General features: G+C 49.0%; 1 protein-coding gene across 1 annotated transcript; it reads left to right on the forward strand.

The window, feature by feature from the left end:
* Positions 1-3,243: 3,243 nt before the first annotated feature.
* Positions 3,244-17,407, forward strand: Sdb (SAXO downstream of blistered). Its single transcript, XM_014358181.2, has 6 exons — positions 3,244-5,887; positions 7,340-7,569; positions 7,689-7,856; positions 7,949-8,205; positions 8,305-8,507; positions 8,592-17,407. Exons 1-6 carry the CDS (start codon positions 3,506-3,508, stop codon positions 16,248-16,250), a joined length of 10,899 nt encoding a protein of 3,632 aa, XP_014213667.2. The 5' UTR covers positions 3,244-3,505; the 3' UTR covers positions 16,251-17,407.
* The last annotated feature ends 787 nt before the right edge of the window (positions 17,408-18,194 follow it).

An 18,194-nucleotide genomic window follows, 5' to 3' on the forward strand; every position in this document is an offset into this window, starting at 1 on the left:
AGAAAGGGAGGGACCCCCGATGTCGAAATAAGAAATCCGATTCCCGAAATACGCACGTGAAAACCAGAGCGACGCACAGAAAAAAAAAAAAAAAAAAAAAAAAAAAAAGAAAAAGGCCACTCACAACTTTCACTCGTTTTCGTGAAAATTATCATTTTTTCGAAATATATCTCTCTTCGTCACGTGTCGATTCTGCATCCATCATCTTACAGTTCAAAAAAAAAAATAAATAAATAAATAAAAGTAAATAAACTCGCGAAGGTCGTTCCGGGTGTTCAGGTATGTGTACACACAGCCGCATAATATGGTCGTGCGTACCTATTCTGTACTTTATAAATATAATGTACACACGCGAGAAATTCATGGAGGCCGTAAATGTATGTATATCCCTCTCGGAGATGAGAGTCCGAGATATGCACGAATTTACGGTCAGATCCGTACAAAAGCTTAAAGTCTCAAGGTCTCCTAAGAAATTTGATAATCTCTATATTGGTATACCTGTTAATCGCTCTTGGACATTAGATAAGAAAAAAACAATAGAGTATTTCTAAAAAATTGTGGTTAAATTTGTCCGAGGTGTAAAATCAAAGGGCTGGCGAGATGGGATTAAACGAACATCGTACAAGTGGGTGGAAAAGAAAAGACGCGACGCAGGTGTGCGCGGAGAGTATGTTATACGGGTATGAGCGCGAGTGACAGAGCCGTATTTGGCCGAAAGGCTCGAGGCAATCGAGCTTTCGTGCGGCCGCACGTTACACCAATAGTCGGTGTGTACGTGGGCGAACGAGAATCGAGTCATCGGGTTGTACATACGCATTATCAAGTATATATATATCCGCCGTCTCTCCCACCTTCGCTCTTCTCTGGAGAGGAAAAATGCAGCTAACGCTTGTTGAACGGTGGCTCTTTTAGTGGCTGAAATCGCAAGCGAGTACTTTTGCTTTTTTTCATACTCTCTTCGGCATACCACATGGATGTGCGAACAGAGAGCGTGTCTTTTAAAAAGCTTTGATTTCGCCTGATCCCTGCACTCCCGCTTGATTTACAGGCATAATAATATAATTATATAAGCTTATGCTGCTGGCTTATGTTGTGCCCATCGCTTTTAGAGCCTCTCTGCTATAAAAGCCTTTTTTTTTTTTTTTTTAAAGCGCCTGTTTTATTTCACGAGATTTTGCTTAATTGCGGACGTGCGCGACTTTTTTCCTTTTGAACTTGGATGTGTGTGTTGATAACAACAGCGACGGTGCTGCTTATGCAATCCTAGGGAGCGAGGCTCTCTATGGCGGAAAAAACTCGGCAGAGAGGAAGCGAGGAAGAAAAAAAAAAAAAAAGAAACTAAAGCAGTTTAATGATGAGAACTCCTCCTCGCCGTACGCGCTGCAATTTACATGCGATTACGAGCGTGTATCGTGTAACCACCTCTGAGATCTCGCCGAGATAAACCGCACGTTTCGGATTTTTGGGCTCTATTGGAGAAAAATTTTTTTTTTTTTTTTTTGAAGGTCAGAAATACAACTAGGCTCCGTCTACTAAGCGATTGAGTAGATGTATATATTTGTCGATGATCTGTTGTCGCGATCGTTGTACAAAGTCGATCAGGTGAAGTAAATGCGTGTATCGCTCGGACAAATTATCATCCGTCTCTCTCGTGATGAAATATATTAATACCTTGACGAATGTTTATTTCGTACGAAGAATTTACAATATGCAATTTTAATAATAAACATACGCGTAGGTATACCCACCACAATTTTTACATGACACCGATATAAGGTAACGATTTTTTAACGACTTTGAGTTATACCGCGATTCAAATGAACATTTTACGAGCAATCTGCCTTATCAAGATCCGTATACGAGTTGGTATTGTTTTTTTTTTTTTTTCTTTTTTTTTATCGCGAATAATTTAAATAGTTTTTTAATGCCTTCCACGATAAAATTACCAGTCACGTTTATTTATACAATACTCGGATTTCGTCAATACCGACGAGTTTTTGTATGTTGTATAAGTACCTCATTGTTATGATTTGTGTACGATTTTGCATTGGCCCGATTTGCAAAAGCTTGGCAAGTATAATAAGGCGCCAGTAGCGGGTCACCAGAGATCATTTCACGCTATCTCTTGCTCGTCCTCCGTTGCATTGAACGATAAACCATACGAAGCGTACATGGTGCATCGGCTTCTCACTGGCGCAGAGCATTTAAAACCGAAACTCCAAATGCGCTTACGAATGTGAAAGTTGAATAAATTGGGGAAAAAAGAAGAAACCCCTTCCGAGGATAGACCTCGAAACGTAAAAAAAAAAAAAAGCGCGTCGTAATTATTGTCTCGCTCCAAATTAGTCAATCGGACACGTCGTCGACGTACACGACACATGGTATTTAATTAAACCGAGATCTCGGGGCACGGAATAATTTATCCAAGAGCGAGATCTCAAAAAAGGGAATCGGCCGTCGAGCCTTGGGTTTTTACCGATCTCGCGCAAGCTCGCCGATAAGGGCAGCCAGCCGAGGCCTTCCACCCCCTTTTTTTTCGTTTTTTCCGATTTAACTGCTGGTTGTTCATTCCGGGTCAAGGACTGCCGGCAGACCGGGCCGAGACGGGGCTGCTCGCTCATCCACCGAGCCGGACTTTTCTCGCGATCGGCCGAGCCAAAAAGCAATAACAACGGGCACATTGGTTGGTACACGGAGTGTCACTTTTAAAAGCAAAGATTACGTCAGAGTGTGTGCACCGGGTATACATCATGTTGTTGCTCTTGTTGTTCTCTTCCTCTTTTTCGCATGGGCAATAAGTCATGTACCTACATATAAGTCGTGTACGGGCCAACCGGTTGCGTGCCTATATACCTACCTGTAGGTGAGCACCCATATCCCACCTTTTCTCTCTCTCTGTTCTCGACCTCGGTTTCGCCTTCGCTCGGTGATGCCCGAGCGTGAAAATAAGAGGCACTTGCGCGCACACGTAAGAGAGACTCGGTGAGTACACAATGCACAGAGCCAAAAGAAAGAGGAGGAGGAGTAGATGGTGGTGGGTGGAAGAGAGAGAGGGAGCAACATCCCACGCAGGCGAAAAGTAGGCGAGCGCGTGTGCTATAGCGAGGAGCGCGAGCGAGAGAGAAAATCGGCTGTGGAGCGCAATGAGTGAACGGGAAACCGGCGGAGGCGCTCCTTTTCTACATACGCTTCTCTTCGCCGAGCATTGGCGTATAGGAGGAACCAGCTCGTTTTTCCAGTCCCAGCGCAGCGCTCGGCTCGTCAGTCTGCTACCGGCGCTCAAACTCACCGGTCGCGCACGAACGACTTTTTTTTTTTTTTCATTCCCGCACTATCGTCGTAAAGAGGTACACTCGATAAACCCACGAAGCGCCGCGCGTTCCTCTGTCTTTGGTTGTAATCGTCCGATCTGCCGATAAAGGAGGGGAAAATCGAAAAACAAAGGGACATGCGACCGATCGGCTGCTGATCGGCAAACGCATATCACACGCACACACCCGTTGAAATGCCGATCAAGAAGAAAGAGAGGGCCTCGAGCGGCCGCAAAAACAGCAGCCGCAGCGGCCGCTCCTCGACGGAGGTCAAAACGAGCAGCAGTACCGAGCAGGTGATACACACGCACGAGGAATCGGTAAGCAAGGCCAAGTACCAGCAAGAGTCGCAGCGCACGATCGAGACGGAGAAGAGGGAGCGCGTCCTGATGGACAGCCACGGCAACGTGATCCAAGTCCAGCCGATCGGCCCCGCGAGCACCAACCCCAAGCTCGAGCAGCTCGATTTTCTCGCGGCGGAGCTCATCAATTCGGCAAACTCCCTGACGACCGGCAAAAACGGCACCGCCAACGCGCCACCGGTCGTGCACAAGAACGTGGCGTACGAGAGCGAGGACTCGCCAAACTCGAGCAAAGTCACGGTCCACAGGGAAGAACTCGCGACAACCGGCAACTCAGCCGATTTCTCGACCAGCTACATGATGGCCCACACCGAGACTTGGGACAGCACCGGGACTAACAACGACAAGCAGCAGCAGCAACGAATCGTCCCAAAGAGCGAGTCGCTCGAGGTGCAGGACGTGACCGATTGCGCGGACGTGGGGCAAACCACCACCAGCAGTACCGGCTCGTCGTACGTCGTCGAGTACGAGAGCAAAACGACGATGGTCGAAGACTCTGGCTACGGGTCGTCGATCGGCAAGCCCGCGCTCAAAAAGCCCGGCGTCTCGGCCTGGGACGGTACCTTTGTGTACGAGAAGCCGGTCAGGCGGGTGGAGCAAAGATCCGGCACCGTGGACATACGCGAGGTCACCGAGGACACCAGCGAGACGGACCACGGCGTCAGCTACACTGTCCAGCTGGCCTCGAGCGGCCACGATCTCGCCAACGCGTCCAAGACGACCACCAAGGAGCAGCACCAGCAGAGCTTTGTGTCAGACAGGCCCCAAGCCGTGACCACTACCACCTATCAGGTCGGGAGCAACGATCTGGGCGGGGGCCTCATCGAGGAGACGGTCATCAGACACGAGATCACCGAGACGCACTCGAGTGGCCCGCCAAGGTATCCCACCTGGGAAACGATCGTCAACGTGAACGGTAGCACCGGAAAGACCGAGGAATCGGTAGTGGTGCACGAGATCACGGGCAACAGGTCGAGAAGCCCCTCGAAGACGAGGTTCCCTACGAGTAACACCTCCTCGTGGGACCGCACTTTCGTCACCGAGATGACCCGCGACGCGACGAAGAAGGACGTGGTGTTAGAGTCTGGCAAGCCAAAGACCAGCTCGCCCCAGAAGACGACGATGGACCGTGGTATCAATCTCGCCAACGTGTCCTCGTCGAAGACGACCTCCAAGGAAGAGAGCTTCGTGCGCGAGAGTAGCGTCGAGCGGATCGAGGAGACGCGCGTATGGCGCGAGGGTAGCTCCGACCGGCCCCAAGAGGTGACGACGACCTCGTACCAGGTCGACCTGGGCGGGGGCCTGATCGAGGAGACGGTCATAAGACGCGAGATCACCGAGACGAGGTCCGAGAGCCCGGAGAGGACGTACCAGCCGAGCTCGGCCACTTCCACGTGGGACGGGGCCTTTGTGAGCAATTACGAGTACGTGGTGCCACCCGTGGCCCCGGGCTCTCTGATCGAGGAGACTGTCGTCAGGCACGAGATCACCGAGACCCACTCGAGTGGCCCACCCCAGCCACGGTACCCCGACACCGGGAAGATCGAGGAATCGGTAGTGGTGCACGAGATCACGGGCAGCAGATCCAGAAGCCCCTCGAAGACGAGGTTCCCCACGAGCACCACCTCCTCGTGGGACGGGACCTTCGTCTCGGAGATGTCCCACGACGCGACGCAGAGGGACGTGGTGATAGAGTCCAGCAAGATGAAGACCACCTCCAGCGATGGCTCGTTCATCTACGGGCCCCAGCAGCCGGTGGCCACCGAGAGCCTGTACATCACGACGCTCACGCTGGACGAGGCCGACCACGTGGGCAATGATGTGGTCGAGACAACGGCGTCCCACCGCTTCGACGCGTCTGGCCTGAGGGACGCGACCACCAAGAAGCGCAAGGAGATCGAGATCGTCATCGTGGACGCACCACCGACGCCGAGACCGAGGTCGCCCCAGAAGACGACGAGTACTAAAATGAACTCCTCGACGTGGGACGGCTCGTTCGTAGTGGAGAGCCCGCGCAGGCCAAAGCCCGTCGTCAAACCTAGCGAGGACAAGGTGTTGACGAGTACCGTGACTTACGACGCGGAGGACCGGCTGTTTGGGTCCGAGAGGCTGCACGAGTCCCTGACCATCAACGAGAGCTACTTGACCGTCACGGACTTTACCAGCGTGGGCCAGCAGGAGACCCGCACGGATGAGTTTATCGCAGCGGAGATCGTAAGTGCTGAAGGCGACGATTTTCTTTCTCCCCATTGTCTCTCTCTCTCTACGTCCATTCGACCTCGACGCGTATTCATATACCGATGATGACCGAAAAAACGCATTTTGCGCGTCGTTATCGGGCCTCGAAAATTTATCACGCTTTTTACTTTGATTGCAATCATCCGTGCATTCAGAATTCTGCCAATTTGGTGCCGTCATCGCAATTCACGGTATTGGGGGCACTCGAGAAATTTCAACCACCCACTTTTTTTTCGATAACGAAAGCAATCAAAAAGCAATATTTTACAAGTCTAATGTACGCGCGCGGCCTCGCGCCAACATCTTTCTCTCTCTCTGTGTATGAGTAGCTTTCGATAAGAGTCGCCGTCACCTGCTTAGCGTGTAACACGTGTACAATATAGTGTACAATTAATGTGTAACTTACAGCTCGAATTCTACGAATTTTTGTCAACGCCTATAAATAGTGACATGAGGTTTCGAGTGTTTGTATACTTGATTGACACGGAGGAATCAGTGCATTGGTAATATTGTTTTTTTTTTTTTTTTTTTTTTTCCGATGCCGGTCCCTGTACAGCGTTTATAAAGATAATAGGTGGAACGATTACAACACGATTACGTTGCTTTATGCCGGAAAACAGCGCGTGTTCGCAACAATAGACATGTATAATGTGCATGTATGTGTGCGCGCATATGTACATTAGGTATCCTCACCTGCACGGCGAGGTACACGCAAACAGAGCTCGTTTACCCGTCGTATAATAGTGTGTGTGTGTGTGTTGGGTGTAAACACGTGTAACCCAATTATGAGCCTCGCACGCTTTCAGTGTTAATACGGGGGGGTACGAGAAAAGAGCTTTGCAAGCTCGCGTCATAGAGTGTGTATGGATCAAGGCGCCTGATTTATTTGGGCCGATCGTATTTTTTTCTTCTCTCCAAGTCAATATCGGCAGGGACTTGCGTAAGAGCGGCCTTGCGCCTATGCGTGACACACTAACTCTTCCTCGGATGCTGTTGCGAATGTCAAATCTTTTTTTTTTTTTTTTCTTTTTTTTTTCTTTTTTTTCTCGTCTCTGTCGATCGCGAGTTTTCCCTTTTGCGCTCGATCGGTGAATCACGAGGAGAGGCTCGATTTATTTGCCTTTCCGAGCGCCCGCAATGTACCTACGTATATCGAGCACTGAATCAAACATGAGGACCGGAGACCCCTTCTTTTTTTTTCCTCCGTAGGAGTCAAGGCCCCCTTTTTAGTCCCTCGACACGATCTCGCTGACGCTTAATTCTTCAAGCGCACGATTCTCACGTTGGAAAATGCACGTATTTTTCCTCCCTCTCCAATCAAAGTTGGATTTTTCCTTTAGAGGAAAAAAAAAAAAAAAAAAAAAAAAAGAAAAAAAAAAAGAAAATTCATAGTAAGGATGATTTTTTATTTTTTCTTTCCTGAAACAGCGAAATGTTGATGAAACTGAGACGACGACAACTAGCATGGTAGCGCAAGATGTGGCCAGCAGCGAGAGCCAGTTCGTCGAGCAAATCAGCGTTTCGAGCGTGCCGGCCGCGGGTTCGCCCACGCGATCCTCACCCGAGAGACAAGTGCGGCCCATACCCTTCCTGCGGGAGGACACCAAGACGACCGTCACCTCGACCAAAACAACCAAAGATGAGTCGCTCAAGAGACGGTAAATATAAGCTTGAGAAAAAAAAAAAAAAAAAAAAAAAAAAAAAAAAAAAAACAAGAGAATCGGTATACAGAGCACGAGTTTATGCAAATGGAAACTAACGGTTTTCACGGGTGTAGGTCGTCGGATGCAAAAATCACCTCGACATTGCTGGAAAGGACGGATGGGTCCAAGTGGCAGCCGGACGCTGTGTCCACGCCAAAGGAAAAGATCCCGAAAAAAACCGATACCGAGCTCGCAAAGCTACCGATCACGGAGCGATGTATCTGCGAACTGTGCACTTGCGGGTACGCGAGCAATCGCTTCTTTTACAATTTTCGCGAGTAAAAAATCACCCGTCACTCGTTAAAATTGAGTTTTTGCCTTTGCTCCGCTTTAGGCGTCACCGCTGTCCGCACAACGATTTCCAGGAACATCTGGAGATCTCTCACGAACCAGCCGTCTCGGTGACTTCGTACAGGGAAGAATACGACGAGAAGCACGTAGATCGGCAGAGCAGATTCTACCACGAGGACCACTTGCACATGGAGGGCGAGTTCACCGGTGAGCGCCGCACTGACTACGTGGCGACCAAGGGCGAACGCGTTTTTGTCACAAAGCCGCAGGACAACCTCAAGCCGGAGGGAGAATTCGAAAGTGCGTTTTTCATCCAAACTTGAAAATTCGTGGTTGATACTTTGTTTTTACTACAACGTGGTCTCGGGTAACTATTTTTTTTGTTTTTTTGTTTTTCAGGTATAACGACAACAGAGCTGGTGTTCACCGGTGCCCCCGGCGAAAGACCAAGAGCTGGCCGTCGCAACACTTACACAAAGATCGAGGGCGAGTTCACGGACGAGACGACCACTAGGACGGAGTTTGTCGACCACCACACCGTCCAGAGATCCGAAATCATTCGGAGATCCGATAATCTTGTCACGGGGGAGGGCGAATTTGTGGTGAGTCCTGGTAAAATTGTGGAAACTTTGAGTATATCCATATAGGCACGAAAACAAGTGTACAATCGATAATTGAACTTTCAGAGTACCTCGCACGTCAAAGAAGATTATCATCCTCACGAGATAGTGCCGCAAAAGCCAATAATACCAATGGACGTGGACGACAGTCATTTTTACGAAAAGACGGACGTGCAGCAGTCGACGACGACCTTCGAGGAGTACCGCGAGTACGAGCACAAGGACATGGTGGACTATCGCTCGACGATAACGAGGCAGGAGGACAACCTGAAAATGGAGGGCGAAATCGAGACAGTGTCGAAAACTCAAACGGACTTTGTTCCCATGCTGACGGAGAGGCCGGAGCCCATCAGGCCAAGGGACAATCTGAAGCCGGAGGGGCCGTTCGAGGGCCGCCCGAAGGACGATTACACGGTCGTTCGTGGCGAGCGCGTCGACGTGATCAAGCGCACCGACAATCTGCACATGGAGGGTGAGTTCACCGACACCCGCACTCGGGACGACTACCAAGTGTTCAAGAGCGAGCGTGTCGACATCATAAGGCACACGGACAACTTGATCATCGAGGGAGAGTTCGAGGGTAGGCCGAAGGACGACTATGTGCTGAAAATCGCGGAAAAGTCAATAGTCAAGAAGCCGGAGGACAATTTGAAGCCGGAGGGCGATTTCGAGAGGCCGGAGAAGCCGGCCCCGGTTCAGCCAGTTGAGAGACGTTCACCCATCAAGCACGCGGACAATCTTAAGCCGGAGGGTGATTTTGAAAGGCCAGAGAAGCCGGCACCGGTGCAACCCTTCGAGAGACGCTCGCCTATCAAGCACGCGGATAATCTCAAGCCCGAGGGTGAGTTCGAGAAGCGGCCAAAACCTGAGGCACCGGTAAAGGGCGAGAAAGCCGAGGTTAAGCGTCCCCATGACAACTTGAAGCCCGAAGGTGAATTTGAGCGTCCGACGCCCCAAGAGTTCAGACCAGCCGAGAGACCAGTGCAGAAGAAGCCAAAGGACAATCTTCATCCAGAAGGTGACTTTGAACGTCCGATACCCCAAGAATTTAAACCAGCCGAGAGACAAGTGCAGAAGAAGCCCAAGGACAATCTCCATCCGGAAGGTGACTTTGAACGTCCAACGCCCAAAGAGTTCAAACCTGCTGAGAGACCAATTCAAAAGAAGCCCAAGGACAATCTCCATCCGGAAGGTGAATTTGAGCGCCCGACGCCCCAAGAGTTCAGACCAGCCGAGAGACCAGTGCAGAAGAAACCAAAGGACAATCTTCATCCAGAAGGTGACTTTGAACGTCCGATACCCCAAGAATTTAAACCAGCCGAGAGACCAGTGCAGAAGAAGCCCAAGGACAATCTCCATCCGGAAGGTGACTTTGAACGTCCAACGCCCAAAGAGTTCAAACCTGCTGAGAGACCAGTGCAGAAAAAGCCAAAGGACAATCTCCATCCGGAAGGTGAATTTGAACGTCCAACGCCCAAAGAGTTCAAACCTGCTGAGAGACCAGTTCAAAAGAAGCCTAAGGACAATCTTAAGCCAGAAGGAGAGTTTGAAAAGCGACCTAAGGAAAAGGCCCCGACAAAGGGCGAGAGAGCCGATATCAAGAAGCCGAAGGATAACTTGCGACCAGAAGGAGAATTCGAGCGCCCCGAGAAAGTTCCATATGGTCCAGGGGAGCGAAGATCCCCAATAAAACAAGTGGACAATCTAAAGCCCGAGGGCGAGTTTGAAAGACCAAAGCCCTCTGAGTTCAAGCCGGCTGAAAGGCCAAAGCAAAAGAAGCCCAAGGATAACCTCAAACCGGAGGGTGAATTCGAAAGGCGCCCGAAAGAAAAAGCTCCAACAAAAGGTGACAGAGCCGAGGTTAAAAAGCCAAAGGACAATCTTAAGCCAGAGGGTCCGTTCGAAGGTCGTCCCAAAGATGATTATAAGCCGGTAAGAGGTGAACGAGTTGATATCGTCAAGCACGAGGATAATTTATTCATGGAAGGTGACATGCAGATCATCACATCTCGAGACGACTACACTGATTTTGTCGTTCGCGAGCGCGCTGAAGTCACCAGATATCAAGATAATCTTTTCATGGAAGGCGAGTTTATCGATATGCGCACACGAGACGATTACAAAGTCGTCAAAGGCGAAAGAGTGGAGATTATCAAACACGAAGATAATCTACGTCCGGAGGGTCCGTTTGAGGGCAGGCCGAAAGATGACTTTACACCCAAGATAGCAGAAAGGCCTCAAATCAAAAAACCTGAGGACAATCTACGCCCAGAGGGTGAATTTGAGAGGCCAGAAAAATCTCCGGTCGGTCCAGCTGAAAGGCGGACTCCAATCAAACACAATGACAATTTGCGTCCCGAAGGAGACTTTGAGAGACCAGTTCCCCAGGAGTATAGGCCGGCAGAGAGACCGGTGCAGGTCATACCTCAAGATAATCTACGTCCGGAAGGCGACTTTGAAAAACGCCCTGTTAAAAAGGCACCTACAAAGGGAGAAAGACCTGACATTAAAAAGCCCCAGGATAACCTACGACCAGAGGGAGAATTTGTGAGGCCTGAAAAGACACCAGTTGGCCCGGCTGAGAGACGCTCGCCTATAAGACACGAGGACAATTTGCGCCCAGAAGGAGAATTCGACCGACCAACTCCTAAAGAATTCAAGCCAGCCGAGAGACCTACTCAGAAGAAGCCAAAAGACAACCTCAAACCCGAAGGTGATTTCGAAAGGCCCAAAAAGGCACCTGTTAGTCTAGCTGAGAGACGTTCGCCCATTAAGCACGAAGACAACTTACGCCCAGAGGGAGAATTTGAGCGTCCCGCTCCGAAAGAGTTCAAACCGGCCGAAAGACCGGTGCAGAAGAAACCCAAGGATAACCTCAAACCTGAAGGTGAGTTTGAAAAACGTCCGAAAGAAAAAGCTCCAACAAAGGGTGAACGAGCTGAGGTCAAGAAACCAAAAGATAACCTCAAACCTGAGGGACAATTTGAAAGGCCCGAAAAGGCACCTGTCGGTCCAGCTGAGAGACGCTCACCCATCAAGCACGAAGACAATCTCCGCCCTGAAGGAGATTTCGAAAGACCTGTTCCAGAAGAGTTCAAGCCGGCTGAAAGACCGGTACAAAAGAAACCCAAGGATAACCTCAAACCAGAAGGTGAGTTTGAAAAACGCCCGAAAGAAAAGGCACCCATGAGGGGTGAAAGAGCCGAAATCGTCAAGCACGTCGATAATTTACACATGGAAGGAGACATGGAAGTTATTACATCGAAAAATGATTACACCGATTTTGTCATTCGGGAACGTACTGAGATAACAAAGTACGAGGACAACTTGAAAATGGAAGGCGAATTTATCGATATGCGTACCCGAGATGATTACAAAGTTGTCAGAGGCGAACGAGTAGACATCATCAGGCACGAAGATAACTTACGTCCAGAGGGAGAATTTGATAGACCAGAAAAAAGACCCGTTGGTCCAGCTGAGAGACGTTCGCCCATCAAGCACGAAGACAACTTGCGCCCAGAGGGAGAATTTGATAGACCAGAAAAAAGACCCGTTGGTCCAGCTGAGAGACGTTCGCCCATCAAGCACGAAGACAATCTCCACCCTGAAGGAGATTTCGAAAGACCTGTTCCAAAAGAGTTCAAGCCGGCTGAAAGACCGGTACAAAAGAAACCCAAGGATAACCTAAAACCTGAAGGTGAGTTTGAAAAACGCCCGAAAGAAAAGGCACCCATGAGGGGTGAAAGAGCCGAAATCGTCAAGCACGTCGATAATTTACACATGGAAGGAGACATGGAAGTTATTACATCGAAAAATGATTACACCGATTTTGTCATTCGGGAACGTACTGAAATAACAAAGTACGAGGACAACTTGAAAATGGAGGGCGAATTCATCGATATGCGCACCCGAGACGATTACAAAGTTGTCAGAAGCGAACGAGTGGATATCATCAAACACGAAGACAACTTGCGCCCAGAGGGAGAATTTGATAGACCAGAAAAAAGACCCGTTGGTCCAGCTGAGAGAAGAGTACCAATTAAACATGAAGACAACTTGCGCCCAGAGGGAGAATTTGATAGACCAGAAAAAAGACCCGTTGGTCCAGCTGAGAGACGCTCACCCATCAAGCACGAAGACAATCTCCGCCCTGAAGGAGATTTCGAAAGACCTGTTCCAAAAGAGTTCAAGCCGGCTGAAAGACCGGCACAAAAGAAACCCAAGGATAACCTAAAACCTGAAGGTGAGTTTGAAAAACGCCCGAAAGAAAAGGCACCCATGAGGGGTGAAAGAGCCGAAATCGTCAAGCACGTCGATAATTTACACATGGAAGGAGACATGGAAGTTATTACATCGAAAAATGATTACACCGATTTTGTCATTCGGGAACGTACTGAAATAACAAAGTACGAGGACAACTTGAAAATGGAGGGCGAATTCATCGATATGCGCACCCGAGACGATTACAAAGTTGTCAGAAGCGAACGAGTGGATATCATCAAACACGAAGACAACTTGCGCCCAGAGGGAGAATTTGATAGACCAGAAAAAAGACCCGTTGGTCCAGCTGAGAGAAGAGTACCAATTAAACATGAAGACAACTTGCGCCCAGAGGGAGAATTTGATAGACCAGAAAAAAGACCCGTTGGTCCAGCTGAGAGACGCTCACCCATCAAGCACGAAGACAATCTCCGCCCTGAAGGAGATTTCGAAAGACCTGTTCCAAAAGAGTTCAAGCCGGCTGAAAGACCGGTACAAAAGAAACCCAAGGATAACCTAAAACCTGAAGGTGAGTTTGAAAAACGCCCGAAAGAAAAGGCACCCGTGAGGGGTGAAAGAGCCGAAATCGTCAAGCACGTCGATAATTTACACATGGAAGGTGACATCCAAGTTATAACATCGAGAAACGATTACACCGATTTTGTGATCCGTGAACGTACCGAAGTCACAAAGTATGAAGACAACTTGAAAATGGAGGGCGAATTCATTGACATGCGCACGCGAGACGATTATAAAATAGTCAAAGGCGAGCGTGTGGATATCATCAAACACGAGGATAACTTGCGCCCAGAGGGAGAGTTTGATAGACCAGAAAAGAGACTCGTTGGTCCAGCTGAGAGACGCTCGCCGATAAGGCACGAGGACAACTTGCGGCCAGAAGGAGATTTTGAGCGACCAGCACCTAAGGAATTCAAGCCAGCCGAGAGACCGACACAGAAAAAGCCAAAAGATAACCTCAAACCCGAGGGTGAATTTGAAAAGCGGCCTAAAGAAAAGGCACCCACAAAAGGCGACAGAGCCGAAGTTAAAAAACCTAAGGACAACCTCAAACCCGAGGGTGATTTTGAAAGGCCAGAAAAGTATCCAGTTGGTCCTGGTGAGCGCCGCTCGCCCATAAAACATCCCGACAATCTGAGACCCGAAGGAGACTTTGAAAAACGCAAGCCGGAACAGTTTAAGCCGGCTGAGAGACCGGTGCAGAAGAAACCTAAAGACAACCTAAAGTCCGAAGGTGAATTCGAAAGGCGCCCGAAAGAAAAAGCTCCGACGAAGGGTGAACGAGCCGAGGTCAAGAAGCCAAAGGACAATCTTAAGCCAGAGGGTCAGTTCGAAGGTCGCCCCAGAGATGACTACAAGCTGGTCAGGGGAGAGCGAGTCGACGTCGTCAAGCGCACCGACAACCTCCACATGGAGGGCGAGTTCACCGACACCCGCACTCGAGATGATTACAAAAAGTACGTCGTGTGCGAGCGCGCCAAGGTGACCAAGTACCAGGACAACCTCCACGTCGAGGGCGAGTTCACCGACACTCGAACTCGGGACGATTACAAGATCGTCAAGGGGGAAAGAGTCGAAGTGGTCAGGCACGAGGACAACTTGCGAATCGAGGGGACGTTCGAAAGGCCGGAAAAGTCCCCGGTCGGCCCAGCCGAGAAGCGTCTGCCCATCCGACACACGGACAACTTGAGGCTCGAGGGCGACTTTGAGAAGCGCCAGTCGCACCAGTACAAGCCAGCTGAGCGTGCCGTCCCGAAGAAGCCCCAGGACAACCTGCACCCCGAAGGGGAATTCGAGAGGCGCCCCAAGGAAAAAGCCCCAACGAAGGGTGACAGGGCCGAGGTCAAGCGACCCAAAGACAACCTCCGCACGGAGGGCAAGATGGACATCCCGAAACGATCCAGCTTTGGACCCGGCGAACGCCGCTCTCCCATCAAACACCCCGACAACCTAAAGCCCGAGGGCGACTTTGAGAGACCAGCGAGCAGGGAGTACAGGCCCAGCCAGAGACCAGCCCCGATCCTGCCCCACGACAACTTGCACCCGGAGGGCGAGTTCGAGCGCCGGCCCAAGGAGAAGTCGACCCCGAAGGGCGAGCGCGCCGAGATGAAGAGGCCACAGGACAACCTAAGACCCGAGGGTAAGCTCGAAGTGCCGCAAAAGTCGAGCCCCGGCCAAGTGCCCATCGAGAGACGCAGCCTCATCAAGCAGACGGACAACTTGAGGGTAGCCGAGAGCGAGTTCGCGAAAAAAACCAGCGAGCAGCGCGTCATGAGCCACCACCAGAAGAAACAGGAGGTCGACAGGACGACGACGGAGAGGACGGAAAAGCGGCGGGTGATGCAGCGCTCGGATCTGAAGAACGAGACCGAGTTCGAGAAGACGCTTCGCGTGGAGCAACCCAGCCCCAAGAGGCCCGAGGGCGAGCTGCGCACCGTTAGCTCGACGATGAGCGATTACCAGCGGGTCGACGGCGAGCACCACCGTGCCCAGGCCTACCGACGGGAGGACCACCTGCGCATGGAGGGCCACATGGAGACCCGTCGCTCGAGCGACGACTACAAGCACCAGCAGCTCAGGAACGTGGATAAGGTGCAATCCTACCGACACCAGGACAATCTACGCATGGAGGGTGAGTTCGACGGACGCAGACGGGACTCGGAGTACACTCGGAGCACCGAGCGTAGAAGCCCCATCAAGCACCAGGACAACCTACGCCTGGGCGGCAGCTTCGACGGCCAGAGCAGCATGAAGACGTCCTACACGACCGTGTCCCAAGACGAGGAGATCCGCAAGTCCCACAGCACCACGAGGACGTCGATGACGGTCCAGGGACCGGGTATACTGGCTGGCAGACAGGAGAACAACGCGAGGAGCTCCGATTCCTCCAAGTACCAGCAGCAGGTGATGGTCGTCGGCGGGGACAGCGGCAACAGGGTGGCCTCGCCCACCAGGACCCGGTGGAACGTGGTCACCTCGACCACGGACATAAGCAACACGGCCCTGCACCGGCGCATCGCCAGCGCTGAGCGCAACGACACCAGCCACCAGAGCAGTTTGAGCAAGCGGGTGGTCGAGGGGGGCGGCAACCCATACGCCTCGTCGAGCTACGAGCGGGAGCAGCGGGTGGTGCGGTCGCCCCCGCGGGACAGCCTAGCGGTCGGGGGCTCGTTCTACCACGCGACGGAGGCGCGCAGCAGCTACGGGAAGCGGGAGGTCCAGAGGGTGGACAGGTCGCGCAGGCAGGCCAACGTGTCGCGCATAAGCTTGGGGGACGAGGGTGGCCACGGGTTGACGGGTGGGTCGTCGTATCGGAAGGAGTACGCGGAGAAGGTGCCCAGGGGACCTTGCCCGGCATCGCTGCTCCAGGCGGACAAGGCACCGTTCAAACTGACGCGCGACACTCCGCGCCACAAGTTCTACATACCCGTCATACAAAGCAATTAACCACCACCCCCCTCACGAGGTCACTTTTTTACATTGCCATCGATTACTATCTTTTTTTTTACCTACATATTGCTATTTTGTACGTGGATCGTCGGTGTACCCTTAGATGGTCCAGACTGTGATAATTGTGTTGCGTGAACGGAGACGACAGCCCATTCTTCTTCTTCTTCTTCTTCTTTTGGACTAAATTTCGCTTCCTTTTGGTTTTTTCGATAAAATGCACGTCCCGTTGAGATTATTACTCCATGAAAAATAAATGAAACAGGTGCAAGTCGTCTTGTGCTGCCACAATTGAATGAATATACTCATTACGTACAGAAATATGAAAATAATCAATAACAAAAAAAAAAAAAAAAAAAAAAAACCGAATGATGACGAATCTCTGTAAATCTCTCGTTCATACATATTGTACAAGAAAGCACACGAAAACTGAAAACTCTGCTCCATTATGATTTACTTATTTTTTTCAAGCTTACGCCGCACGAAACTTTTAGTTACGGTCACGCTTGAGATATTTTTTTTTTCTCTCATACATGATACATTGCAATGTAAAATCATTATTATACTTGAAGGAGAAAATTTATACGAGCATTTTAATATATTACCATTATTTTATGTATACTATCCACATATTATTATTGTTTTATTTAAGCACATATTATGTATGTACATGTTACATCGTACACGTTGCCATATATATTATCAAAAGGACTACATACGTATATATGCTATTTTTATACATACATAAATATATATGTATGACCAACCGCTTGAAGATTTATTATTTGACGATGTACTATTTTTATATTACTTCGTTTTTTGAAAATTATTTTTAATAAATTTTACCTACCCCTAATATTTCATTTACCTTAAAACTATCATCCCTAATATATATATATTATTCATGTATATTTATTAACCTCGTTGCAATAAACGTTGCTTTATTACACATATATTTTATTTTGGTTTTGTATCTTTACGTACGCACCTTTTTTTCCTTCATCTTTATTTTACTTTGTGCAATTCAAGTGCTCACACACCCACACAGCTACATGTTTAATACATATACATATCGTATAATGTAAGTGCCGCAGTGTAAGATGAAAATTTTACTGAAAAGCTAAGTTGAATATTTTTCGGACATAGTTATGTTAATGAACTTTAGCTAACTATGTACGGTTGAAAGAAAAAAAAAAAAAAAGAAACACTTGCGTTTTTTCATTCTTCAATGATGAGAGCTCTCAAGTGTTGTTGGCTATTTTTGGAATGACAAATCTCTGGTGCGTATATCTCTGAGTATATGTTTGCCGTCGAGAAAATGTGTGTACAATAAAGAAAAAGACAAAAAATTATAAAATAATGTATTTTGTCGTATTTTTCATAAACTCGGCGCGTAAAAATTATTTTCATGATGAAACAAAATTTTTTTGAGGAAAACTACAGTACAAATTTTCGCTCATGTTTCACATGAATGATAAAAACAAAATAAACGAAAATTATTTTCTGCTCTCATGTATTTTAGAAGTGATTTAGAAAGTGTACTTATGCATAAAAAATAAATTTTATGAAAAAACGGACACCCTAAAATATAGATAGTATGTACATGTGTGAATAGTAAAATGAACATAAATTTCTTAAAATGTTTATAACATGATGCGTTTGAAAAATATTTCGCTAGCCTCAGCGAACATAAAACCAAACGATTCACGCAGCCAATCTTTCTTTCAAAGAGTCCGTGCAAGGGAAAGAGATAAAAAGTGTACACCTATACTATACATACTTCATCTCGGCCAAAAAAGGACTTGTCTGTGGTGCGGATAAATCATCAAGGTGCGGTTTACCGGAATACAGTTACAAAATTTGAGAACCAAATAGGTACATACAACCACAGAAAATAAAAAATACCGAAATTCCATTATGTCGATAGTAAAAAAATGACAAAAA

This window comes from Copidosoma floridanum, unplaced genomic scaffold, assembly GCF_036245765.1.
Source record: "Copidosoma floridanum isolate Cflo_tuat_1 unplaced genomic scaffold, Cflo_Japanese_pri ptg000025l, whole genome shotgun sequence".
Taxonomy (NCBI): domain Eukaryota; kingdom Metazoa; phylum Arthropoda; class Insecta; order Hymenoptera; family Encyrtidae; genus Copidosoma; species Copidosoma floridanum.